The sequence below is a fragment of the Labrus mixtus genome, chromosome 4 (assembly GCF_963584025.1).
Source record: "Labrus mixtus chromosome 4, fLabMix1.1, whole genome shotgun sequence".
Lineage (NCBI taxonomy): Eukaryota > Metazoa > Chordata > Actinopteri > Labriformes > Labridae > Labrus > Labrus mixtus.
In genome coordinates, this window is record NC_083615.1 from 9,547,079 (window position 1) to 9,573,952 (window position 26,874).

At 40.4% G+C, this 26,874-nt stretch overlaps 2 protein-coding genes across 9 annotated transcripts in view; both read right to left on the reverse strand.

Annotated features, from left to right (window-relative positions):
* The window catches only part of LOC132972698 (CUGBP Elav-like family member 2), a 30,621-nt gene extending 19,137 nt beyond the window's left edge, over positions 1-11,484 (reverse strand). The window contains exon 1 of one of the 6 annotated variants that reach the window (XR_009672933.1): positions 11,262-11,474. Coding sequence is in view for 5 of the 6 variants with exons in the window: in XM_061035727.1 (XP_060891710.1) it covers positions 11,262-11,374 (113 nt within the window). In the remaining variant the exon portion in view is untranslated. Of the gene's footprint in view, positions 1-8,643; positions 8,872-11,261 lie in introns of those variants that run through there. The other 5 variants (XM_061035727.1, XM_061035724.1, XM_061035726.1 and 2 more) reach the window with 5 other exon arrangements.
* Positions 11,485-16,077: 4,593 nt separating this feature from the next.
* On the reverse strand, positions 16,078-24,887 carry taf3 (TAF3 RNA polymerase II, TATA box binding protein (TBP)-associated facto). Of its 3 annotated transcripts, none has more exons than XM_061035730.1 (7): positions 24,516-24,887; positions 23,861-24,103; positions 21,060-22,885; positions 20,891-20,973; positions 19,752-20,022; positions 19,431-19,537; positions 16,078-16,965 (listed from the first exon to the last, which is right to left on the reverse strand). In XM_061035730.1, the coding sequence occupies exons 1-7, from the start codon at positions 24,679-24,681 to the stop codon at positions 16,851-16,853; spliced, it is 2,811 nt and encodes a 936-aa protein (XP_060891713.1). In that variant the 5' UTR covers positions 24,682-24,887; the 3' UTR covers positions 16,078-16,850. The 3 variants fall into 3 exon arrangements, with proteins under 3 accessions (XP_060891713.1, XP_060891714.1, XP_060891712.1); XM_061035731.1 differs by having other exon boundaries at positions 19,767-20,022; positions 21,060-22,888; positions 24,516-24,886; XM_061035729.1 differs by having other exon boundaries at positions 21,060-22,888; positions 24,516-24,886.
* Between the last annotated feature and the right edge of the window lie 1,987 nt (positions 24,888-26,874).

Below are 26,874 nucleotides of genomic sequence, written 5' to 3' on the forward strand. Positions count from 1 at the left end.
AAAGTCCAGGGGAATGACCCCCATACTTAATTCATCCTCTTTGCTTTAACTGTGGATATAAGACATTTGCATTTATGCTGTATTGACTTTAGTTTTTAACAGGGCACCTACCGTACATTTGAATGATAAATCAGCTTTAATGTGAGATTTGTTCTTTCTTCAATTATTCAATTATTAGAGTACAATGTAGGAACAGTAACACCACCACCTCATTTTAATTATTTAACCAGACAAAGCCCTGGAATGTCCATAGTTGCCCGTGGTTATTTTAAATCTAATTATGCCAGAAAAACTGAATGGCCTTAGAGCATTAAATCTTTTGCAGTGTGGCTGTAAACATTTGTTCACTGACGTAGATGCTAGAACAATATCTTGTTCGCTATAATGGTCAACTCTGAATTGCAAAGCAAACAAAAAAAAACAACAATGTGGGTGGTCGGGGGTAGTGGGGTGATGATGGAGAACAGTGAAATAATAAATCATTACAGTTTCCTCTGAGACAAGCCTCAGGGACAGAGAATCAATACCCACCAGTGTACCTATGACTAGAGCACCTCCGTCTTGCTCACACACAAAATCAAGCACACAAACACTTTCTTACAGGGTTGGGGTGGCTTGGCGACAGGAGAGAGGCCCGAGATTCAGCCATCCACAGTGTTGCAACAGAATCATTTCAAGAATTAAGCCACCAATACTATGAATTGTGAGGTTTTGAACAATACCCAGCCAATTTGATTTTCTTTCTTTCTTTGGGTCACGATTCGATTCTGATCCATGCTTTGATCTATGTGTTGATAACACACATGACAGACATTTCCAGATAATTCATTAGAGTACCTTCTGAAATTTGTTTAATAATAATGTGAGCATTATTTGTATTGGTTCAGAACAAACTGACTTCAAAATGTATTTTACAGACGTTGTTTAGTCAAGTGGGGTCTCTGTACGATGCAAATCATAGAATGGCAGCACACACAGGAGGTAGGCTTCATTAAAACGAAAAATTGAACTAGTTAAAGATATATTGCAATGCATCGATGAATTTACATTTTTAATCAGCTCTATTCAATAATACACAATAAAGTAGCAGAGAAGGTCAAGACGGGCAAAGAATCGCAACTACAGCGCAAATATTATAATCTGTTGTCCAAAAGATACGAGCCTGGCACACAGAGTACCATACAATAACATTGTGAAAACAAGACTTACAAAAAATACCAATGTAAAAACAATTTAATACACAGACCTTTGGACACGTGCCATCCATCTCTTACAGAATGTGCCCAGCCGTTCTGCGGAAACACCAAACTCCTTGAGGGACTTTAATGACATGCTAACAAATCACACTTGAGTTTCTTCATCTAAAATCCAACTCCACGCTACGGAAAGAGTGTTTTTCTTGCAGTTGTCAATGCGATGATATATTAACTGAAAAAAGAAGCTCCAGTGAAAGAAAAGTCTCTACACCAAATAACGGTTGAGTTCCCCCTTCCTGTCCACTCCGACAGCTAAATGAAAACGGCACAGCAGAGCTGTAAACCTCCAAAAATCGCTGGTTACCAGACAAGAGATTTTGCTGTGTCTCTATTCCTGAGGCGCTTGGCGATGGTACAGAGAGTAACCTACAGATTCTTCACCACAGCAGGGGAACAATCACATATTGTTCCCCCCTGCTGGAGAACACTATTCACCGTTCCTCTACAGCACAATGGGCCAAGTCAGAGAATTGCTTTGGAACACATCGAAGCTATGTCTGCTAAGGCCACAGCTCTGGCGGGTGACACCATTTATCCAGTTTAGCCCGTGGCACTCCAAACGCCATTTTGCTGAGGGCTATTTGATGAAATATGCTGTAGAGAGCAAGACTACTTGAAAAACTGGAATTGACAAAGTATTCAAAATAGATGGAGCAAAATAAAGTCCTTTGAAAACAGTGTCTCTTTTTCATTAAACTCCCAGCCCCCCTGCAGCTGTGCTTTGTCTCTAGAAAAACAGCTGGTGGGAAAGACAGCTGTTGAGGACTGTAAATAAAATACACATATCTCGGCCTGGGTTATCCATCAATAATTTTAAGTAACAAAACGGTTTTTATGTTATTAATTCATATTACTCAATGAATTAGAGTATTAAAGTACAAATATGATAAAGCATACATACACCATACAGTGGATGCGTTAAAGCAGTAAGAACTGTTGCTTTAAGAGCTTGCTATGACCACTCAAGTATGAACTTGAGAAAGCAAGAATTGAGGGGAATGTATACATTTTTAGATTAATAATAAAAGCATCATGGTAGGAAATTAGTATCTGTCACCCATCAAATATCTTTTTTTTTTCTTTTTCTCTTTTTTTTTTTTTTGCAATGGCAGTTACATTTTCTCAACCTATTGCTCAATAAACGTTATGTGGCAGAGTGATTTTTGACAGAAAACAATATAAATTGAATGCAGGTCTTCTGCTTGTTCCCCTCTGGGGATATGATGGGATATGTGCTGGAATGGCTTGGCTCAGTGTCTCTTGAGAGTAGCGCACCACGGATTAGCATCTCCATTACAACGAGTCTATCTGCTGAAGGTGTGTTTGACCTGATGTCTGGCGGTCTCAAGTCCTTGCTTAAGATGATTAAAAAGAGCTGGCTGTGGCTGTGACTCGTGGACAAAGAAGCGACTGTAAATACAGCTTCCACCAGATACGTATGTGGCATTAAACAATAAAGACAACACCAAACACATATGGTCATTGTTTCAATTGTCAAACTTGAATGTTTTATTCTGAAAATAAAGCGGATGTATTAGTGTTGTTTCTGTGTCCAAACCAAACCTTGCTGCTAACACTGGATAGCTCTCAGCGTCAGTAATGTATGACTGTGTCTGACACCCTAATGTAACGCCTGTACTGTCTTCGAAGTAGCAGAAAGACATTCAGCTCGTCTTGTTTTTATTGAAGGCAAGCGTTAGAGCAAACATCTTTTACAATCTCCCTTGTAAGAGGAAGCTTGGCCCAACGTCAAAGTCAATATGCAGGGTCTGCAAAAATATAAGTATTTCAGGAATGATTCAAATGCCTGAGCTCACATCAAATGCCACCACACCGAGTTAAAATAAGTGGAACAGCCAACCACTGCTGACCAACGCACAGGGCATCACGTAGTGGTGGGCGATATAACGATCTTAGATTGTGAAGGATTTCAACGTGCTGACGATCTGCCAAAGCAGGGAGATCGTAGAATCGGGCTAATGTGTTTATTCTATTATGCTGCAGTTTATGCTCCTACACAGACGCGTCTCCCCCTCTTTTGCTCCGCAACGGTGAAAACGGAAAAAAAAAAACTTAAAAGTAAAGTCCGCAAAAACAACTCCATCCCGGTTATATGCAACTGATATTTTTCCAAACCGACACGGCGTGAGCAACAGTTAACTTATCTGCATAGTTTGCACAGTTAAGCGTAGTTTCAGTATTAAATACTCAATTTAAAATGTTACTTTTTGTGTGGCACAGATGAAAGTTATGTCACTTCTCGTCTACTTGGGGACAGAATTCGACGATTGTACGACAAAACTGAAAAATACAACTTTCTGCAAAACTTGATACCACTGGATGTTAGAGAGAAAATATTCTTCATAATCAGTCAAAGCCAAGTTTTTATGAAAAAAATAAATAAAGCCCATCAGTACAGGTCCAAAAGTATTACTCTTTCGGCCCAATTAAAACAACAAAGGAGATTGCTGATTTTACCATCATATCAAAAAAGGGAATTTTTACCAATACCAAAAATACTATTAATTAGGTACTGACTCAAATACTAAAGGTCACTCTGCTAATACTGACACGCTTCGCTTCCCATACCAGCCAGCAGAGTGCTCCCAAACTGTAGGGAAGTCTTTTACCGAGCTTCCACAAACAACCCTGCAATGTGGCAGCTCCTCGTGCTTCAAGACGCCCTGAAGCAGCTGACAATTCATGCAGAGCCAGACTAGCGACAGTTGCGTGCTTACTGCTGTATCACCCATAAAAACAGGTGATTAATCTGGAGCATGTGTCCGTCCTGTTGGTGAGCTCTGACCGTGCAAGTATGCCAGCGACACCTTTACCATGCTCGAAATAGAAGGCGAGCCAAATTTGCCTAGTAATGTACATAAACTTGAAAGCTCAGCATTGTGGATGGACATTAGTCATGCCTAAACCATAAGGGGTCATTGCAAAATATCACATGGCACATGATTTCATTTTGTCACTGCTGCTGATGTCAAGCAACCTTACTGTTGTACATTTTTATTAATAATTTCAACTTCATTAAAATTCCTGTTTTAATTAATACTAGACAACCAATCATTTTATCTGGGACTTCTAACGTAATTTTAGTACAAAAATATTAATATAATTGTCATTTTGACCACTGAGGACACCCATTACCCATAAGGCGGACCCTCTTCCTATTTGAGTCATAGACAAACGCTTTTGCCTTAGGCTGTTTTGGCAACTAGCAGCACATTGCTGTCACCCTTTATTGGGGATTAAAACAAAGTCAAAGTTCACATAGACACGCGTAATGTCTCTGAAGAGAGACGGAAATCAGTCAGCTTGAACAGCTGTTTGCTGGTAATACCTTCAGAAAAAAAAAAGTCCTGAGTTGCTATTTCTTTCAGGAAACCACTGACTCTATAAGCTGATTCAACGGGACACAGAATGCCTCTAATGCCTTGGTAATATTTTTGACAGCTGTCAAGTGCAACATAAAGGCTCTCTCTTCTTCATGCTTTTATTTTCTTCACTACTACCAAAACTGTCTGAATATTCTCTGCCAAGTTAAATAACGTTTCATAGTCGGTATAAAAGAATATTTCTGACAAGCTGGAAGTTTTACTTTAACAAAATGGTCATAAAACAGCATGGGGATTTACAGACCATCAGCTAAACGACCACAGAGCAGGAAGCACTTTAACCCATTGCTCGGGTAGGGAAAAAAAACAATTGACGACCAAGAGGGAAATACGCTTGAGGCCAGAAGGCACTCAAAAAGGAGGAATGTGTTTTATCTGAATTCCATAGCATAGTGTTACGACCCTAATCAGCACATTGTGGTTCTGATGATATGTTAATAAAATAGTTTAGCCCTGGAATTAAGTCCAATTCAGGTCAACATGGCCCGATTTCATTGTTGCATGTCCCCTGATGAAGACAGACGTGTTCAATCAGCCTCTGAATAGGCTGCATGTTAACAGACGGCCAGCATCTGATGACAAGGCCCGCCCCATTAGCTCCATAATCACACCACGAGTCCCTGGCAGTTATGGATGACGTTGCTAAAGTAAAGCTGGTGTGAAGGAACAGTTAAAGATCCAACTGAATAAAACTGTGCTAATGCCTGCGTCAGTGTCAGATTTAGCATGAACTTAAATCTTCAGGTGGAGCTCACCAGAAAAGGCAGCCACTTTACCGCTGCATCTCAAAAGAAGAGACAAACAGCCCACTGAAAACAGCAATTACATTTGATTACTTTGACAGAGTGTGCTGACGTTCCTGGCTTACCGAGTCATTCATTATCCAAACCTGTGATAGGCAGAACAGCTTAAAGCCAATACAATCCCCGTTTTGAACATAGAATTATATTGCCTGTTTGCTGTGTAGAAAATCAATCCTCTATTCCTTTAGTTTAATCTTTTAAGTGTCAAAAAGTGAGATGGATTTCCCAAAGTCCAAGTGGCATCTTCAAATTAATGAAAAAAACTGAGAGTCTGGGTTTAAAATAAATGATACAGAAATTCTGAGTCTACATTTAAGTAGACTAAAACGGCACGTTTATTCCCTCTTTATTACTAAAATCAATTATAACAATACCTCGTAATAAATTCTTTCAATTAAAACAAATTAAATTGACTGCGGGACTACACAGACTTTTAAACAAGTGTTGGCTGTAAAAGGAGATTTCTGCCTTGTTTGTCCCTGCATTGTTAGGGCATGTATAGCTTGCATACATTTCTCACTCAGAACACTTAAATTGAGGAGCTAACCTTTTTATTGCAGACTATACTGCATAATACAAGAATTTCTTACACACCCTACAACTGCTAACAGATGCGCTCTGCTTCAGGAAGGCATCAATTTAAAATAGAGACCCTATTATTGTCACATCCTTTCAATCCAGTCCATTACTGCAACTCTTGACTTGTCCACTCAAGAAGGGCCTTTTCAACCAAACAGCTGATTGCACTCGATGGGGACTGTAGTCACTGACGTCCATGTCACGTTTGCTGAGCTGAACATTGCATTAGCCTTAAAGGGTTATGCAAATTGATATTCGTTGTCAGAATAATAAACTCAGACATCCCATAGCTTTTGTTGCTGCTTCAAAATACCTCTTGGGTCAACTTTGCTGATAACTCAAGAGACAGTGAGCTTTGACTATACCATGGACACAGTGACTTTGTCTTATGTAACTCTGTCCTACAATATCTTTTGTTTGCAAAGCTTGCGGAGCGATTTGCTCAACCTTTAATCACACAAACACGACGTGACTATGAGCGTTCCAACGCTGTGCATGTAGTTCCCGGGACAGTCACTCTTGTAATTCATACAGCGTAAAGTTAGCAGCAGGAGCAAAAGAACAGGTGACAGGCCAGATCAGAGCCGTCCAACTCTCTTTGAGTTTCAACATCTGGCTGGATGGCATTCACCCTCCACCACCTTTGTCTCGTCACTCACAGGGAGGTGAGAGAATCAAACAGCTGGCCCAAGCAGCCCTTTCAGACCCCGTGCCAAGATACTACACTTCGCACGGATCAACAGCTCACCGGCCACAACAAAAAGGGATCACTGTGATGCTTAGCTTACTGACATAGCACTACGGCTGTGTTGGCTGCCAATGGATCACACTTAAGCCATGATAGTCGCTCTTACTGTCAACAAACAGAAGGATAAATCAATCAAATCCAACTGGGAACAGATAATCAACACGTCACTGTCCCCAGGTAACGAGATGTGCTTCAACACAAAATCACTCAGAAGTGTCAAAATTATAATATTAAACAATTTATTACTCATAATGCCCATTAATTTCACAAGATTTAACAAGAGTGCTTCTGGTGAAAGGCAGGGCTGAAAGTAATCATTTTAATTAAAAATTGTCTTCTCAATTATATTGACTGACTAAGGGAATGCTAAATGATATACAGAAGTGAAACACAACTATCGCAATTTCCTGATTCCCAGTGTTAGTTTTCTGAATGTGTTTACCCCGTTAAGACTAAAATAAATACTCTGTATGAGATTAAAAATATCAGCAGACGCTCACTTATAACTTGAAATTTGCAGTAATTGTCTTTTTTATTTTTTAATAAACCCTTTTTCTTATTAACCGATTGTTTCACTTCAGTGAAGAAACATGAGGAGAAATAGAGGAACATTTATTCAACGCCAACATAACCTGCTCAATGTTCATGACAAAACTACTAAAAGAAAAACACCATTGGAGGAATGAGAGTGAAAATGCATTTTAAGTGCTGGACCATGCAATCAAAACGACAAGAGCCATTTTGCTGGAATATTTGCGATAACACTGCTGTGAGAGTGCAGCACTTAAATTTAAAACAATCTTGAAAATGCAGACAGCCAGTGGGTGCTGGGAATGTTTTTTGTCAAACAGGATTAACTGTTCTGTCGACACAGTTATACTATGCACTTCTGTGCTTGGTGAATCTCTCTCTCTCTCTCTCCCCCCTCTCCCCTTGTTTACATGTCGTGTCACAAGGTTTCCATTAATGGCTCAATAATGTAGCAAACCACGTGTTTTCTGCCGTTCAGTCAGCACTCTACACTCCAACATGGACGGGGGGGGGGGGGAGCACAGCCTGGGAACGGCTGCTGTGGCTAACGATGTTAGCTGCTAGCAGAAAGACGAGGGAGGGTCAGTGAGTCCAGCCCGAGCCCTGTGTGTGCTACCTCCACACTCGGGTTCATTAAAAGGCTTCGAGTACAAATGAAATAAAAACGGGTGTTAGATCGCACAGCACATTAACAGCTTCAGCACACTTTAACATCAAGTTAACTGGGTTACTGTATGCTCAACGCACTTCCCTTTTAAGCGCTGATACTGAAAATGGAAAAAAGCCTACATTTACAAGGTTCTGCTCAAACAACCAAACGAAAGCAATCAGATGGCGTTTGGCGAAAGTCGATTACACACAAAGCTGCACACAACCCTCGTGTTTCTTAACCCTAATGGGTGTTTTTTTTTTTTTTGTCTTAACTGATACTGAAACGCGTGATCTCCGGAAGCACATGTCACTTGACTGAATGCAGCGCGCCCAGTATCTCACACCGTCGTTAGCAAATTCACTTCCAGTCACTTCGAGTAGTGTGTCAGCGAACACTGCGTTTGCTTATTTGTAGTTGAAAGTAGCGGTAAGTGTTTTAACAGACTTAACTTGTGGTTAATGCTTTGTTGACCAAGTTACACAAACTAATTTAACTCCAGGTGAGCGCACCGTCACAGCTCGTCCATGATTAGCAATGTTAGCATCCCGGTAGCTAACGTGAGCTAACTCGCTGAACTGTGTTTGATTTCCCTCTTTTTAAAAAAAATGGAACTAATATTTGCAGTACTGGCGGATTAAAAAAAATGCGTATCGGTAGTTTGGTTACTTACATTGTGTCCCCCGTAGTCAATAACCGACTTTCGGTTAAAGGGTGGAAATCCAGGTTGTACGTCGAAGTCATCTTCAAAACAACGTCAAGCTATCTTAACAATGAGAAGCAGCGTCCGCTCACTCGCGAAAAGAGGCTAAACGAGACGAAGCCGAACAGGTGCAGGGAGAAGGGGGGGGGGGCGTCTTCTTCAAAACTGCATGGGAGAGAGAGAGAGAGAGAGAGGGGGCACACCGATATCCGCCTTATTCCTTCCTCCAAATGTCTCTCACGTCTCCGACTGAAATAAAATGAGGCGAGCCCGCTGTCACACGGAGCTGCAGCAAACCAGAGGCGTGGCCTGTTCCAACAAAAAGTCTGAAACCACGCTGCCTTCTCTCGACCCTCAACGCTCCCACCACCGATGTAAAAAAAAAAAAAAAAAATTACCGTAATATCTCCATAGGGTCTGGGCACGTGGTCTCAAATGGAGTTTATACAGTATAGGGTGTTTTATCCGATGATACTGATAATGGCTGATTAAAAATAATGCAGATCCCTTTCGGCCTCATTGTGAAGGCTGGTGAGTAAGAGGAGTCTGGAGCGCACAGATTCTCACAAGGGAGTCATTTTAAAGTGTTAAAAATTTAGTACCCATGTCGTAATCATCAAGATTAAATATAGGCTACTGCCTCAGGAGTCTTAATTTCAACACCAGGTTTTTTTTATTTGATTTGATTAGGCAAGTAAATAATACTATGTACAGTTTATTGTGTTAGGTGTGTAAATCTCTTCCAATCCAAAGGTGAGATAGTTAAATTGCAGTTAGTCTTGCTGAGTTGCTTTTCCCCAGGGTCATAGGTCATTTTCCCCCTTTGTGCTGGGCTGTTGTTCCCCAGGGGGAGGGAGAGCCTATCTTCTTTTGTTGTGCTGGATTTGCTGGGCGAGGCCTCTACACTTCGGGGAAGAGAGGGGGGGGGGGGGGGGGGGGGTGTTAAGTGCTGTTTGCCATAGCAGAGAGGCAGGGGATGGGAGAGAGCCTAGTTATCAAACCAATTCAATATATTACACCAGCAACTGCACAATCCAAAAATATCATTCATAGCAAGTGTTAAGAAACATCCTATTCATGAGATCCAACATAATCCTTGTAACCATGGCAATTTTAACTTGGCTCCAGTGCAGCGTGTGCTCTATTAAACAGTGCCTAAAAGAGGCTTGTATGCATAATGTTACATGCAACCTATTTTGCCATACATGCAGACAAGCCCACTTTGCAACATGCATTTGCATTAAGCTTGAGGGGCTGCCATAAAAAGCGAGTGAAAACCTCTCGGGAGAATCAGGTTTCATTAAAATGGAGGAAAAACACAATAATGTCATCCCACCCGTGGCATCCACATATTTTTCTTTGACTCAATTAGATCTCAGGGGATTTTATTGAATAGAGTTGATGTAAAAGGAGCAGCTCCTCTTTTCCTTGTGGGTTTGATCAACACATACATAGTTTATTTTTTTTACCATTTGGCTTCGCATCTCCTTTGCATTTCTAAGAGATTTTTATTGGAGTGAGTTCCAGAGGCTGATGCCGAGTTGCTGGCACCTTCTAATACTAACGTCCTATTCTTAATCTGAGATTATCACTACTGTAATCCTATCATAATCCTCCCTATGTACCATGCTTTTGTTGTTGTTTACATCAAATGTTTTCCCCTTACTGTAGCAGAACTCAAATCATTCTTGCCAGACCTCAACATCCAGCATTTAAATTTGCACCCTTTTTCCGTGACAAACAGTGCAGTATTAAAATAGGACAGCGTTAAATCCATACAGGCCACGTTCTATCTGCTTGAACACGTCGCCTTGAACTTCGAGGCACACTTTTTCTTAGCTCAGCCTTTTGTGAAAAATTTGCAGAATGGCGACCAACTCAAGGGCTCTCAAAATGGAGAGAACTTCTACTGTGTCAAGATGTACTGAGCACACATGATAACACTGCGTTATCAGGGTGCAGTTCTTCCAAATCAATGCAAATTCTGTTGTAGATGTAAATGCTGCATCCTGTTCTTTCAAAGATTATTAATATCTCTTGTTTTTTGACTGAGGATTCTATAAAGCCAGGACCCGTTTCAGTAGATATCTCGTCACACCAGTTTGTGTTTTTCTGTGGCCTGACTCATTCAGAGACAAACATCTGCATTACTGACAAATTCATCTTTCACTCTTTTGTAGTTGATGCAAGCATCTGAGTCATGTGTGGAACTTTGAAAAGAGGAGCAAGGTAAATTAAATGACACCAGAATCCTATAAGGTATTGATTTTTGTGTTTTGATACAATTTAGAACAAATCCACTACCTCCTGATTGAAACATTTTGTCAAGTGAAGATTATATTGATTTATACATCCATATTCATTAGACCCAAATACATAGTTTCTGGGCTCCTTGAAAAGGAAAACCTACGGGGACCGCAGAAGAACACCACCCTTCCCACACTCACACAGTCACAGCATGGGAGAGCGGCTCAACTGGAAACAATACATCCTATCACAATATTCAGCCTGGACAAAGAAGCAGTCCAAATACAGGCTGCTCCACAAAAGCTAGCCCAGATTTGAATGTGGGGCCAACCTCAACGTACCTCATAGGCAGGTCCTCATTCCTGACTGAGATCCCGGCCGCAGAGGGGGGACAGCGCATGCTGTTGGCATACAAACTCTGCACCAGGGCCAGCTCAGAAGAATGTTCCAACATCGGTGCTCTGGAAAAATCCACCCGGTGTAATGGACACTTTCTTCTCTTTCCCTCTTTCCTCTATGTGTTTCTCTTCCTTTCTCTTGTCTTCCGCCCACTCTTTCTCCTTGGTTTAGTGCAGCAGAGCGGCGCCCACCCCCTTCGCTGACTGGCGTGGCTGAAATAATCCTCTCTGACAGCTCATCGTGCGCTAATGCATTGTGCTGCCTGCGGCAGCCCAGTTTGCAGGCTGTAGAGCTGTGGCCACAGTAGCCCTCTTGCACTAATTGACACCCATATTAGGAAAACTTCAGTATATTGGACATGGATGATTTATTCCCGCTGGCAGATTGGGGAAAATTAGGGGAAACGATGACACAGTTAACACAAAATCTCCTCCACAAGTCCTGATTTAGTGGCACACTTCTATGCATGTTGGCATGTATTTGAATCAGGGAAGTGTTCCAGATAAAGGCTGAGGAAAGGTACACTCCTGGGAGTCTGGTGTACTCAAATCAGCCCATTATAACTATTTTTAACACTCACCTGTCTGCTCATCATTAAGCACCTGAACATACAGTGGGATAATATTTGAACCATCTCAATTCAGCCTGTGGGGATATAGAGTACATGTCACTGTCCCTCTCTGAGCGGGCTCATAATGACCCTGTTGGGAACAACCTCCTGCCATTGTTATTCTGGAGGAGATGGGCTAAAGATAACCTGATTGGATATACACAAACATCATATTCAGCAGTATTAAAAAAAAAGGTTACTGTACAGCCCACATTGTTTTCCATTTCAAACTGCAGTTAATTGATGTACCTTTGATTAGGTACCTGCATCAGAATAAAGCCTGTGACTCTGTTTCAGTCTGACATTTGGGCCTACTGATGTTATTTTACAGAATAACGTAAATGTACTCAGATAAGTACGTTCATGTGATTTTACAGAGTGTATTAGGACAAAACTATGGTCCACATTACAACTAAATGACTGGTGGAAGCCTTTTTAGTCAATGGAACGATCCAGAAGTAAACAGGCTGAACCACCTGGTGAGAATAAAGACTCGTCTTTTATGTTCATTTGCATTGCACAAAGCTCATTTGCCTTTCTTTCTAGGGCATGGAGTTGGGAATTTGACAAAGGCAAATCAGTTTCTAAGCAGCTGAACTTGCAAAACAAATTCTCTCATATCTTACACTTGAACCTTATCTTCCTGATCTTACGCAATATGATTTTAATTTTAAAGTATCTTGTCACAATATTCTTTGTATAAAAACCCAGGAGAATTAACATCTAGGGCTCATTCTCCCATAGGCGTTGGGTCCTGTTAGAGTGACATGATATTAAAATGGAAAGTCGCCTGAAACAGGGTCATGTCGTTGTGTGTGTGTGTGTGTGTGTGTGTGTGTGTGTGTGTGTGTGTGTGTGTGTGTGTGTGTGTGTGTGTGTGTGTGTGTGTGTGTGTGTGTGTGTGTGTGTGTGTGCGGGTATCATAGCTGAGAGGAGCAGCATGAAGAGGCTCCACTTCCTCTGATCGTTGCGCAAAATCCTCTTCATTTCAGCCCTGCTCTCACTTCTGACATGAATATTTTAAACACTGATGTTGAAATCCAGTTCTTTATGGTGTGTTGCTGCTTAGTATGACTGTCGGTGCCACAGGCGTCATGCAGAGCACAGAGTGAGCGAAGGTCTCTCTTCCTGCTCTCATCTCATGCACAAGAATGCTCAGTATGATAATGTGGGGCTGTGCATTAATGCTTTGCAAGCGAGGCCTCATGCAAGAGAGGTTTCTGGGGTTAAAATAACGTGACGCAAAATAGAAAACTTTATCACACAAAGCAGGCACTGTGCAGTGGACCTTTGAAAGGAAAGACACATTGCTGTACTCAAAACAGCAACTTCCTGTTCACATCCACGGTGAAGAGAAAGGTGGTGTTAGTGGGTAGTGCTCGCTGCGGTTTGAAAATAAAAAGCACTGAAGTGTGTCATGTAATCAGTCATATAACTGCACGTGTTCACAGCGCTGCAGGTGGCCTTGTGATGAGTGAAAGCAACCATCAGCTTTCCCTTTTCACCACTCGTGTGCTCCCTTAGGACTGATAGCGCAAACAAATGCTGTCTGTGTTTTTGTGGGTAAAAACTGAAACTGTTACAGCTTGGTGCACATGTTTTTATTTTAGGCCTTTTATTGAGATTGGACAGGAGAGAGAGAGAGAGAGGGAAATGACCTGCAGGAAAGGAGACACAAGTTGGATTCAAACCTGTGGCGCCCGCTTCAAGGACAACATTCTTTGTACACCTTTCTTTGTAACCACTGGGCCAGTGGCGCCCTCACTGTGATATTTTTTTTAAATGAAAGAAGTTAAATTAAAACATTGGACAAAAAAAAGGTCATTTGAATTAGTCAGTATGGCCTCTTTGTGATGACAATTTCCTCCAAATTTCTACATCTGACTTAATAATGAATCAGTGAATCCTTGGTTACAGCCCTTCACATGACACCTGGTGTTAATATAAATAATCAGCATCATGACTAAATTAAGTGGTGCCTCATGAGTAGCTGGACGAGGTGTGAAGATTTTTTTTAACTAATAAGAAATACAGACTGGATCCTTTTTCTTTGCATACATGCCAGAGCCCTCTCTTCACAGGCCATGGGGAAATTTATGATCCAACAGATGCTAGCAACAAGTTTTGGACTGTACGAGACCTGACACCAGCATGTGTGATTGAAGAGGGACTGACACAGCGAGAGAGGCCCATGAGTGGAGTTAGCACATTACTCTCTGCTCAGCAGGGGGGGGGATACTGCCATCTATGACCGCCATGACATTTTAATTCATACAAAGTATCATCGCTTTCACTGCAATACCCTTCGCTTGAAACTTGCAAATAATTTAACACAACAGTGCTTCGTTACAGATTTTACAGGCTGCATGCCTCAAGTCTGTCTGTCTGTGTGGACGTGCCCGAGAGTCTGCATTTCGTATGATGAAGAGCTACACCACATTGAAATGTCAGCCTGTTTTGCATGGTCGTTTTTTACTTCCCCTTTACACAGGTCACGCATCATTTTTTTTCCACTTCCCCTTGATTAAGTGTTATCGGAAGACTGAGTAGACTTCCATCATGACCGTGTATGGAAGTAGACACTCGAACTGAGTGGAAGAGATAGTCGAGTAAGTAATGGGAGAATTTCACGAGGTAAAAAAAGTGAGTGAGTCAGGTGTGCTTTCTAGCTCTTAATTATATAAATAATTTTAAACCATTTTTTTTTTTTTTTTAAATGCATCATTCAAATGTATCGCGTCGCTGTGACTGTACTCATCAAATGAGGCATTAGACAGGTCAGTGATTGGATTTTCCCATCCCCCCCAATGAATCAAACTAAAACTGAACTAAAATGTGTTATGTAGACTGACAGACATGTGAGAACCGTGTTATATCAGACCTACATTTTAACAGCCATCAAGATAAAAGTCGGCCTATTACAACACTAAGACATTGGGATGCTTTTACCAAAAAGTAGGTCGACTCATTGTAATGGGTCTGTACTTCTCAAAGCAACAGCTTGTTCAGAACCCTGCTGCTCTGCACATCACATCCCCATCAAAGAATTGATTTTAAAGCTCTGCTCCTCTTCATAAATCTTTAAACGGTTTTGCACCAAAATACATGTTTGGTATGCTAGAATATAAACCGACTAGACTTCTGCGGTGAGCCGGCACTTATCTTCTGATTATTCCCAGAAACAAATAGAAGAAAGAGAGAATCTGGTAAACATCCAGACCTTACAGAGTTGAGTTCTTTGATGGATAATAAAATCGTTCAAAACAGACACAGTATGTAAGTACTACTCTCGCAAACCTTTCCCAGTTACATTGTACTTCAAAGAATGGAATAATAGTAGATCAGGCATGTAAAGACCTGATAATCCACTGACATCTGAGTAGATACACTTTACTATCTCTCAGTGCATTCCTCTCTATGGAAAGTCTTAATAGCTTCTGATGAGCTGTAAATCCTGATTGCTGGTTCTCTCATGAAGGACGGCACATCTGGAGCAGATTTACTTAAAGGCATACTTCACAAGATAAAGATTCCACATGCATCAACAAAGAGATACCCGTTACATTTCTTACATTCATAACGTGGTGAATGAAATCTTTTATTTCCTGGGCCTGCCATGTTGTCTACACGTTTATTGTCATGAGCAGCACGCAACAGTGTTTGTGCATGAATAATGACACCGTGTGGTCACTGAGGGGAAAGCAAAAACAACCCTGCTGCAGATGGAAAAGAAGACATTTTTTTTTTTTTTTAGAAGAAAGAAATCAGTTCCTTGCAATCCACAGTTGATCTTTAAAAAAAAAAAGCAAAGCCAGAGAAATGTGACTGTCATGCACTCTCCCACATATCATACAAAGGTAAGGAGCTGTATGACAGCTCAGCAGACTCAACCCCGATATTAGGCTAATGCACAGACTGCTGCATGGGAGGTTCCTGAACTCCATCTATCCAAGTGTGAGGGGAAGAAAATTCAACATCTGAATCTTGGTTCTTTGCAATATTTCCCTCCTGTTCTTCATGTGAATCAAACTGACGGCCTGTTGAAAAAAGGGGTGGGGGGGGGGGGGGGGGGGGGTGGTAAACTTAAGAGAACTCTGTCCAGGTTGAAGGTAACATAAAGAAAAATGTGGGAACAGTTTTGATGTTAATGAGATTTACGTCTTAAAGTCTGTGAGTGCACAGACTATTCATCTTTAATATTGAAATATCAGCGAAAATAATCACAATACAAGCACAGCTACAGTATGACTCCAGGACCAATCCATGTGAGGAAAAAAAATAAAAATACAAACTTTAAATTTAAAAAATGTACAGAAATTACAGAAAAATCATTTGAGTTAAAAACCAACATCTGAAAATGGATTTAAATCAGAATCCCAAAGACCAAATGCACTTGGCTTGGGAGTTGGTATTGACACATTTATACACGCCCGATGCCATCGTCATTATATACATGACATTTTAATGATACTGCAGAAAACTGGGGAAATGTTAGAGCTTACTCTGTCTGTGGCTACACAAGGAAACAGAAATAAAGACAGTGGAAGTTAGTTGTTCTCATATTCAGATTTGTGAGCTCGACTTGTTGTCACGGGCTCCCGATAGAAACATAATTGCTGCGATCTCTGACGACTAGACAACAGAAACAGGCAAACAATTTACAGGTGAAAAGGGGAAAAAAACACAGAGCTCCGCATGAGGGATAAGGCTGGATATGTGCTGGTTAGAGCAGTTTTTCTTTTCAAATCACAAATCATCATGGTTGACATCATTAGAAAAATCATCCCATGTTAGCATGAGCCACAGTTTTTGTTTTTTTTTCTGGTTTTTTTTTCTTCGTTTTTTCATTTTACAGCAGTGCCATGAGTGTTCATTGATGGCTTTAAGTCCAAAAAACAGTCCGTGTGCTTTTTGCATAGTCTCAATGCGGTTTGTGTTTCCGTTTCTTGTGTTTTTTGTCCTTCTTCTTGCTGGAACATTTGACACAGAACCACGGCTGATCCTCGGGAGGAGCTGTTTGGATCCCAACGCAGGGCCTGAGCAGACAACAGAAGAGGAGAGTTTATGGTCAGTGACGGGTGCTAAACTATAATTAGGTTACAAAAAACATCTGCAATGACACAGCTGGGTCAACAAACTAACTACTGTCATATTAACCAAATAGTATTCCTTTAGAGGAAAACAAATGTTAATATCGGAAAAGCCTGTTGTGAAGCCTTGCTGAGATCAAACTGATTTATGCTACCAATGGCCGTCTACAGGTAACCTGTGTGTGGTGATATTGAGATCTGACATATAAGGTTTTTTGGTTCCAGTATATAGTGTGTACGCTTATAAGAAAAACATTTTTCATGAAAAATGATAACCATTGCACTTTGAATACAGTTCTACCCTCAATGAGTTAACAAGCCTGACAAAAGGTGCAACCGTGTGCTTACTGGTCCTGAACAGTTATGGAGGAGTTTATAGGGAGTTTAGAAAAGAGGACATCACCCGGACCTGGTGGGTGCAGGTCAGAGTTCTGCACACAGCTAATCAACGACTTAGAAGACCTTTAACTAATGTGCTCTCTGTTTTCTCCTAGAAAGTGTCACTCTCTGCTTACATTAATTTGACTCACATATCTTCAATTTTACACTTTAAAGAATTAACCACAGTTCCCATTTTACACCTATCAGTCTGATTGGAGTAGACTTTCAGATACCAGTCACAAACTTGCTACAATGGGGCAGAGATGTACTCCAAACCCCGATTCATCCTGTACCAAGGGAAAGTTATGAAATGTTATCAGTTTGTCTAAAATATCACTGACGGGTTCATTTCTTGACAACATGTTCACTCTTTTTTTTCCGCACTAGCTCTCGAGGTATTGGCAGAAACCAAGAAAGAATTAACAGAGTTGAATTAAGGAGAAACCATCAAAGAATTTGTTGTTGCCAATATCCCTAAATCTTCAATTCCTACATTCCTAAAATCCTTATATTTTCAGTTTAAGGTTTCAATTTTATATTTGAGAAATCTGAGGCTACAAATTAAAATTACAATTCTAGTTTACTCATACTGGCTTCTTTGAGGTTCTCTACCACAGCTATGAGGCATTTGGGTTTACTTACCTTCAGAGTATGATTCTGATATCTTTCAACCCTCAAAATGTTACCACAGGACCTGAATGGAGCGCTCGACTTACCCCTATCTTGGATGGGCAGAGTGATCTTGATGAAAATGAATATAATGTGAAGGCTACTCTAGCCAATGCAAAAAACTTCGCAAATAAACATCTTTGCACAAATAATTTTTCATGTGATGGAAAACTCTAGTTTCTACAGACACAGAAAGCAAAGGTGAAAATGAAAACTGCTAGTAGACAGAAGGAGGATAGTCCTACTCTACTATAATCAGGCTGATCTTGTATTATTTATAAGTGGAAACATTGTTTCTTTGAAGCTAAATAAAAAAAATGATCCTAGTGCTGCCTCCCACATTCATCCAGGTCATGAAAATCTCCCTACCAATGTTTTGAAAAGAACTCAGTTGTATCCAATAAAGAACTCATCATTTCTGATGAAATTCCTTTTGAATTTTTAAGTCACAACACTAACCTCACTTTCTAAATAACATAAAGGCCCAACATACTCTATCTCCTATGTGAATGTATTTTAATGTCCAGTGATCCACAAGTTTCTAGAAAAGTATGTTAAATACATCGGCATAATCTTTCACAGAAATGAATCTTCAACCTTCATTTTTTTTTGCTTGCTACACTGAGCATTTGGTTCCATTGTTATTAAGTCAACCCTTAACAGAGACACAGTTGTTACAAATAGTCAACTTCTCTGCTAATCAAGAGGATGACACATACTGTATTTCTTTTCATGTATTTGGCCTCTGCATCACAAAAATATCTTGAATAACTAAAGAAAGGCTGATTTAGGCTGAGTAAAAGCTGGACCTGACAGAATAAAACGTCCCTCATCTCTTTTTATTGATTTATTCTTTTTCATGTGAATTTTCTCTGAAAATCAAAACCTGCCCTTACTGTCACACTGTGAAAAAAAAACTGAATGTATTCTTCTCTGAGGGTTACAATAACCAAAAGAACTGAAAACTGTAATTCACAACAACACATTTTAGTAGTACATCTACTTTAAACTTCAGTGGATTGTTCCCTTCAACTTCATATAATTCTTAATATACAAAAAGTCATCTTTTGAAGTAAGAACAGTGTATAATGACCATAATGACATGTGTTTACTTTTGTCCTGTCGATCATCAGCAGACATTTCAACTAGCAGAAAGCAATCTGTTTTAAATCTCTTAAAATAAAAGACAAATACGCCTTTGATCTCCTTTACTGCACTTCTTACTGTGATGCTGAAAACATAGAAAGGCTTCAACTGAAGCTAACAGCTGTCTGGGACTTAACAACCAACTATGCAAAACAAAATGCATGGGTACAATGAGGCCATAAACAAAAACATATACAAGGAAATGAGTCTCTTACCAATGATACCAATCATCACAGTCATCACATCCTATCATGAGACTGCCATCATCAGGCTTGTTGCATCCAGGACAAATCCAGATCTTGTTTCCCCATTCATCTCGGATCTTTTGGGGCAGACACAGAATCCAAAGCATCAGTGACACAAGTAGAAAAGTGATGAAAGCAACCAACATTTACATAAAGTAGCATTTAGTCAAAGTCCATCCAGGCACATGCATTACTCTTTGTCTTAGCTTAAAGATGAACCAAAAGTTATGAACACACTGTTCTAAAAATAAATATGTTGGAAATAAATAAATGTGGTGAGTTAACACTCACTACGTAGTTACTGACGGTCTCTGTAACGACGCTTCGGACTGGTGTTTTGAAGGACGCTGCCGGAGACATCATGGGGCCAGGAGAGAGCAACGATGACAGAGCAGGAGCTGGTGGGAGTGGAGAGGCAGGCACAGGCAGCGTGGGTACCACTGGGGTGAATATTGGGGGTGGCGGAGGTGTCCGAGGGCGATTACCAGGTCCTGACTTGGTGGCTGGGGTCTTGGGTGCTGGCGTTCTGGGCTCTGAATTTGGAACCACCTTGCTGATAACACTGGTAAGAGACAGAGACAGGAAAAAAGTGAACACAAACACAACAGCACGGTACTCTAGTGGCATTTCTGGAACATCATTTTACAATGTAGTGTTGTAATGTTCCAATAGATAGACGTCTATGTTTACTCATAATTATCTCTGTAACTAAGATTAAGTTTTCACTGTCTCTAACCCTAACCCTGTCTGTGAGCAGTAATGAATAAAAACTACCGGCCTGGTTTCCATGACACTGAGTGGTTAAAAGAATGAAGAAGAAAACCATAACTGAAACGTTTGAAATTGAAACAGCTCCTGATTGTACTCAAAGTCAAGGACTTGATCTGTCATACAGTATTTCATTACTTATTTAGTGTAATCACTCAATGATATGTGTGAATACATTTACTCTAAAAACGGTGTAATACATGATTATTACAGGTCATATCTGTTATTTATGTTTAGCTGTGAAGCTTATTTTTTTTTAGATTTCCAGGCTTTATGACAGACACCACGATTCTGTTTCTGTGTGAAGCATGTCAAAAATTTTCCATTAAATGATTCATTCATTTTTTTTATGTTAGTAGAAAATACATTTGAGTGTTCTGATGTAGAAACAAAAGCAAACATTTAAAAAATACTTTTTAGTGAGGCCTTCAAAAAGAGCCTCCTTTTCCATGTTACAAAATATGCACTTTTTTTTTTCATGCAAGGGAACTTTTACGCATTAAAAATAGATTTGATTTCAATCAGAAAATATTTCATCAAAAACAAACAATAAGCAAACAAGACCTGAATCTGCCGTTTGAAGCAAACTTAGTGGAAGTGATAAACACTGATGGAAGAAATATTGAGAGAAGATTAACTAGATGGAGTCACTGAATGCTTACATTTTGTCTTGGCCTGCTCCCACCCTGAGTGTCAGTCTGGGGATGACTGGAGATGGTAGAGGTGCTGGAGTTTCTACTTTCACCTGAGGAACCAGAAGGGACACGGTAAGTTTCAGTGACACGCTAACACAAAAATATTATAACACAACTAAAGAAAACAGGGGGTTACCTTCTCCAGTCTAATCCTCTCTTTCTCCTTCTCTTTCTCCTTCTCTCGTTTTTCCTTTTCCTTCTCCTTTTCTTTCCTCTTCTCCTCCTTCTCCCTCTCCTTTTCTTTGGCCTTCTCTCGCTCTTTATCCTTTTCTTTGTCTTTCTTTTTCTTCTTCTCCTTCTTGTCCTTTTTCTTGTCCTTTTCCTTGCTCTTTATGTCCTTATCCTGGAGGATCGGGGCCAAAGGAGGAAGCATTGAGGGAATACGCAGACAGGCAGAGGGGCTGAACAGGGGTGCAAGTTCACCCAGAGCAAAGGGGGCTAATGCAGATTGTTTCTGCCTGTCCTCCTTGCTCCTGTCTTTACCCTTGTCCCTCTTGTCTTTGTCCTTTTTACTCTTTTCTTTATCTTTCTTTTTGTCTTTGTGTTTCTCCTTTTCCTTCTTAGGTCCATCTCCATCTCTGGATTTGATCTTGATGGAGCCCTCAGGCAAAGTAAAGTCTCGGGGAAGGAAGAGCTCGTCATCCTTCAATCCAAAATCCTTCCAGGCCATCTTGCCATCCTTGGAAAAGTCTTTGTTTTTATCCCTGTTCTTGTCCTTGTTCTTCTCTTTCACCTTGCTCTTATCCTTCTCCCTGTCCTTGTCTTTCGGCTTGTCCTTTTCCTTCTTCTTCATTTTAGTTTTGAGCTCCTTCTTCAGCTTTTTCTTTACATCCACTGATGACACAATCTTGTTCTTCTCCTCAAACACCTTGAGCAGAGGTTCAGGAGTAGGCGGTGAGGCAGATCCTGAGGACAAGAAGTCTTCCTGGCTTGGCTGGGCTGCAGATGGGCCGCCCTGATTGACCTTTCGGATAACCTCATTAATTGAATCATCCATAGTCCAATTTCCTAAGCCTGGGTATGCCTGTAGGTGAAGTGGTGTTGACGTGTCTTTTATAGAGTTACTGGCCCCAATCAGGGCTTTAGGTGTAGATGGCTCCATGATGGTCAGCCTCCTAGGGCTGGAGAATCCATTGCTATCCGAATCAGAGCCTGAGGAGAATGCAAAAGGATCAGGCTCCCGTTCAGCACACGCTCTGGCAATCACTGCATCAATGGAGTCATCGATGGCTGCGTTATCAGGCTCTAGTTTCTTAAAGGGACCCTCAGCTAATTCCCTGTCCTCAAGATTTAGTCGCATATGGATGTTTTCTTTGCCCATCCTCTCATTCAGAGCAGACAGCGGCAGCTTTTGCACACTCTCTGTCTTGCTCTGGGGTTGGGATGCTTTGGCTGAACCCATCTTTGGGCTCTTCGGACTTTTAGGACTCTTGGTCCTGCCTGGGGATTTCTTTCTCTCCTTAGACGGCTTTGGAGAGTGGATTGGACTACTTCCCACTGGAACAGGAAGGACTCCTTTAGGTGATTTAGTCCGTTGTCTGCCAGGGGACGAGACCTTAGTCTTTCTTCCTGGTGTGGTGAGGCCCTTTTGATCCGAGTGTTTTGGTACAACCGGCTGAGGTCTGAAGGAAGGCAGGGCTCCAGAGGGTGTTTCGGGTGACAGGGGGTCGAGGCTGTCATGAGAGGGCAGCATGCCTGGAGGGACACGTTGAGGGTTGAGAGAAGTAAGGGGCTCCCTGGGCTCAATCCCCCACTCAGGACTGAGGCCAGGGTACATGCGTGGTCTCTTGGAGGTAGGCATCATGCCCATAGCTGCATCTGGACTTTCCAGGTGCCTCTTCAGCGGGTGGTTCTCGTCGTTGACCGTCTCGTCCTCGTCCATGTCCTCCTCGTCCTCTTCCAGTGCCACCTGCATGGCTTCGGCTGAGGTTCCCATGTCAGCAAGGACCTCCTCCTCCTCCTCTTCTAGAGACAAGAGGAACAAAAAACGAGTTCAGTACTTTTTTTTTTTTTTTTTTACACATTAAGATTATAATGATGGAATATACAAGCTGATATACGACAACTAAAAGGTATAGACTCATACACTTATCAGCCAGGTTATTGTAAAAAAAAAAAGTCTGTCTTAAACTAAAAGAGCATTTTAATAAAGTTTTTGTTGACAGGAGTTGTATGTTTAAATTCATGATCGTTGAAAGTTTAATGAAAAGGAGATCAAGTGATGAACATGAGAAAAGTTGCTCTGCTTTTTCCCCCCTAGATAAACTACCACAGTCAAATGAGTGGACGATATATGTATGTGTGTTTCATATGTTGTCAAAACTTTGGATCAGATCAAACCATGTTGTCCACCTCTAACAAACTATTAACCAACAGAAAACACAGAAAGAACACAAGAGTTACATATTGTCGAAAAACAACAATGTTGGGATCATTTTTGAAAGACGTTCAAAATGGCAATACAATTGATCACTTTCTATTGCTGGTTTTATTTCACATGAAATTACTATTTGAGTTTTAATGTGACTTCAACCTGCGCTCTGCAGCATTTCAGAACTTTAATATAAATGTTACGTCACACATTGACCAATATCAATCAATCAATCAATCAATTTTTATTTGTATAGCGTCAACTCATAACAAGTGTTATCTCGAGACACTTTACAAAAAGCAGGTAAAATACCTTACTCTTTGTCTGTTAACATAACAAAAGAGCAGGTAAAAAGACCTTACTCATTGTTATGTTACAAAAAGCAGGTAAAAATACCTTACTTATTGCTATGTTACAAAGATATAAAGAATATAAAAAAATGCAGGGTCTGCAAATCTGATATTGTACTTGGCCATATTCAATATCAATAACCTCCCAAATTAAAGTGCAGCCCTAAATTACACACAATAATAATAATTTGTTATACATCCATTACATGAACTGACCTTCTTGTAAGGAGACCAGGGGTGGCATGTAATCTGGAATGTAATCCTTCCTTTCCTCTGCATCTCTGGCTCCCGGCTGGGGAAACTGCAGCACATTGTTTTTGCTAACAGGAAAGAGTGGCGTTTGATGGGTGAAGGGCACAGGCTCCAGATTATGGACGTAGTCCTCCAGCTCACTCAGGCTCACTCCCAGCAGCCTAAAGGCTTGGCTGACATCATCCAGAACCGGATCTGTTCGTCCATCTGCAATGAAGCATCAAAACAAGCCATTAAGCCTCATCATTAATTCTTCCCCCCCCCCCCCCCCCCCCCCCACAGGGGCTGATAGAAGTTGGGTGAAAAAGTTTGACGAGGAGATGTCGTGAATGATGTTGAAGGACCGCTCAACAGGTTTCAGACTGATTTAATCTTTCTACCCTAAAACATAAGACTGTTTACATTAAGACCACCTCTGAAGTCCACTAATGTTACACTAATAACCACACATAGAAGCTGCTTAGCTGTGTAGCTTCAGTACTTTTTTGACACATCAACCTTTCCTTTCCTAGGGGGCGCAAGCTTACAGAGCTAGTCAACAACAACTGTGATCTGCTGGTTCAGTTTTTGAGGGTTAAAAAAAAAAAGTAAAATCGGGGGCACTGGAAGAAGCACTCACATAGCTCAGAGTAGCGATGGCAGGCCCTGGCCAACTGCTGGATATATCGATGCAGCACATCCGACAGCAGATCGCACGCAGTGAGCTGAACCGCATCCCAGCCCAGAGCCTGGCAGATCTGCGCCACCGAAACACGCAGCAGCGAGCGGGCATAGCTCTCGCACATCTCGCTGACTTTGTTACGGTATTATTCCGGTCAGTTCCTCTTCCCAAACATGCTCCTGGGCTTCATGTTTCACGGAACCCCCGATGGGGTGTGAGTAAACCCGGTTACCGCGGTTAATTTCGGGCATCTAGTACACTAAATATATTGGCGCTTTTCGCCAGAGTCGCCATCTTGATTCCATCGATAGACCCATCCCCGAAATCTAGTCCCGCACATGCGCACAAGTCAGCGACTGCCTACGAGCTCCGCTGTGTTCGAGCGGTTCACCAACGGCTGACGATGCGCAGTTTCTGATAGTCGTCTTAAGTTTAGCCTGTTTCATTTACACAGGCGAATGCAGCTAAACTTATGGAAGCCCATTTCCGCCAGTTAAAAAAATAAAAATGAAAACAATAAAGTCATAATAATGAGATAAAAAGAAATTATGAGATATAAAGTCAAAATTATGAGATAAAAAGTCGAGATTATGAGATATAAGTCATAATTATGAGATATAAAGTCATAATTATGAGATATAAAGTCAAAATTATGAGATATGTCATAATTATGAGATATAAAGTCGAAATTATGAGATATAAAGTCATAATTATGAGATATAAAGTCAAAATTATGAGATATAAAGTCAAAATTATGAGATATAAAGTCGAAATTATGAGATATAAAGTCAAAATAATTAGATAAAAATTATGAGACTTTATTATTTTCATTTTTTTTACTGGCGGAAATGGGCTTCCATATGAACTGATCTGTTTTCACTATGGTTTTCACCAGTGTTTCACAAAAAGTCTCGACAAAAAAAGCATAGGTTCACAAACTAAACTAGTGGCTGATAGTTGCAGAGGGAACACGTATTCAGAACAAATGACGAGCAGTTTGGATTAATCGCTGCACATCCGGTGAACACATCGTCAACCCTTTTCTTTTCCAAAACTTTGACCTTCATTTATTTAAAAACGATAGGGACCTGGATGCATTTTCCTTTCCTTTAATTTATGTTATTCAGTAGGCAGGTATTTTGATTATTTTTTTTGTATTTCTAAGATAAATAAAGACGTGGACTAGAGATACATGAAACCCCCTGCAATACCCTATCCCCCGTGAAAGTTAATTAATGTAAAGTATCATCTAATTATGTATCCACTGCACTAAATGAGGTTCGTCTATTTTCTGATAAAGTGTTATTGGCTTAATATGTTTCAATATTCATATTTATTCCACACCCTGTATCACTTCTTTCTTTTTTTTAGAGCCTTCCTTTTCATCAACAATATACAACTTGAGATTCACTAGGCCATGTGATGTCCTTTTCTGGTACAAATTCATAGTGATTGTACTTTATTCAAGTACAGACCATTTAACTTTCCCCATCTAAAACCAAACAGGCAATATTCATGAATACTGCATCAAATTTCTTCCATGTTTGATTTAATTCACACTCAACACCTTACATATTTTGAGTATTGTGTGCAACCAATTTATCTGAACTTTTTTTTTTCATTTTTTAAGAATTTGAAGCTGCTAGATATTTTTTTCTCTCCATCTATTTACTATTGTTGTTTTATAGACCTTTAATTACCAGTCTTATCAGAACAGATCTTCCACTCTTAGATGGTTTGAACCTCTGCGATACATGTGCATGTGTCTTTCTTTTAAGACACTCCCATCCCACGTTTTTATTCTCAGTGAGGCCCTCTCCTGGTTAAATCAAAGTTCCTACCTCTGATTGTCTGAAGTGCCACATGACATTAATGAAACCCAATTTCACAAAACAAAAATCATGGTTTTATGGTGGTTTTCATGTAACCTTATTTACTCGCAAAACACAATCTTGGATTTTTTTCACAAATTTCTTTTCATCAACTCACTTTCTATTGTAATATAATCGCAAGGCTTTATGGGTATTAAGGCTTCAATCGAGTGCACTACAGTATTAACCTATGTAGAGTAATCTTTCTAATAACAAGGGGAATGTTTTGAAGACTTAAATTGAGGTATTTTAAACCTCATCCTCTTTAATGGTCAAAATTATTTTAACTTTGTCAACAAATAAATCCATATCAATTCCCTTCTATTGACTCTTCCTTTTACAACGGGATGGACAAAATGATTGTAGTTGAAGGTTTAAGAGTGAAAACCATAGACTGTAAATATTCAGGTGAAAACACAATGCAGAGTGAGTAGTCAGTCTCTAAG

Bases quoted from the DNA above. Each gene is read 5' to 3' on its own strand.
- taf3 (XM_061035729.1), bottom strand. From the start codon at position 24,681: ATGTGCGAGAGCTATGCCCGCTCGCTGCTGCGTGTTTCGGTGGCGCAG. The intron at 24,104-24,515 runs GTGAGTGCTTCT...GCTTCATTGCAG, and splicing joins CCATCGCTACTCTGAGCTAT to ATGGACGAACAGATCCGGTT. The intron at 16,966-19,430 runs GTAAGAGACTCA...TTGTCTGCTCAG, and splicing joins TGTGATGATTGGTATCATTG to GCCCTGCGTTGGGATCCAAA.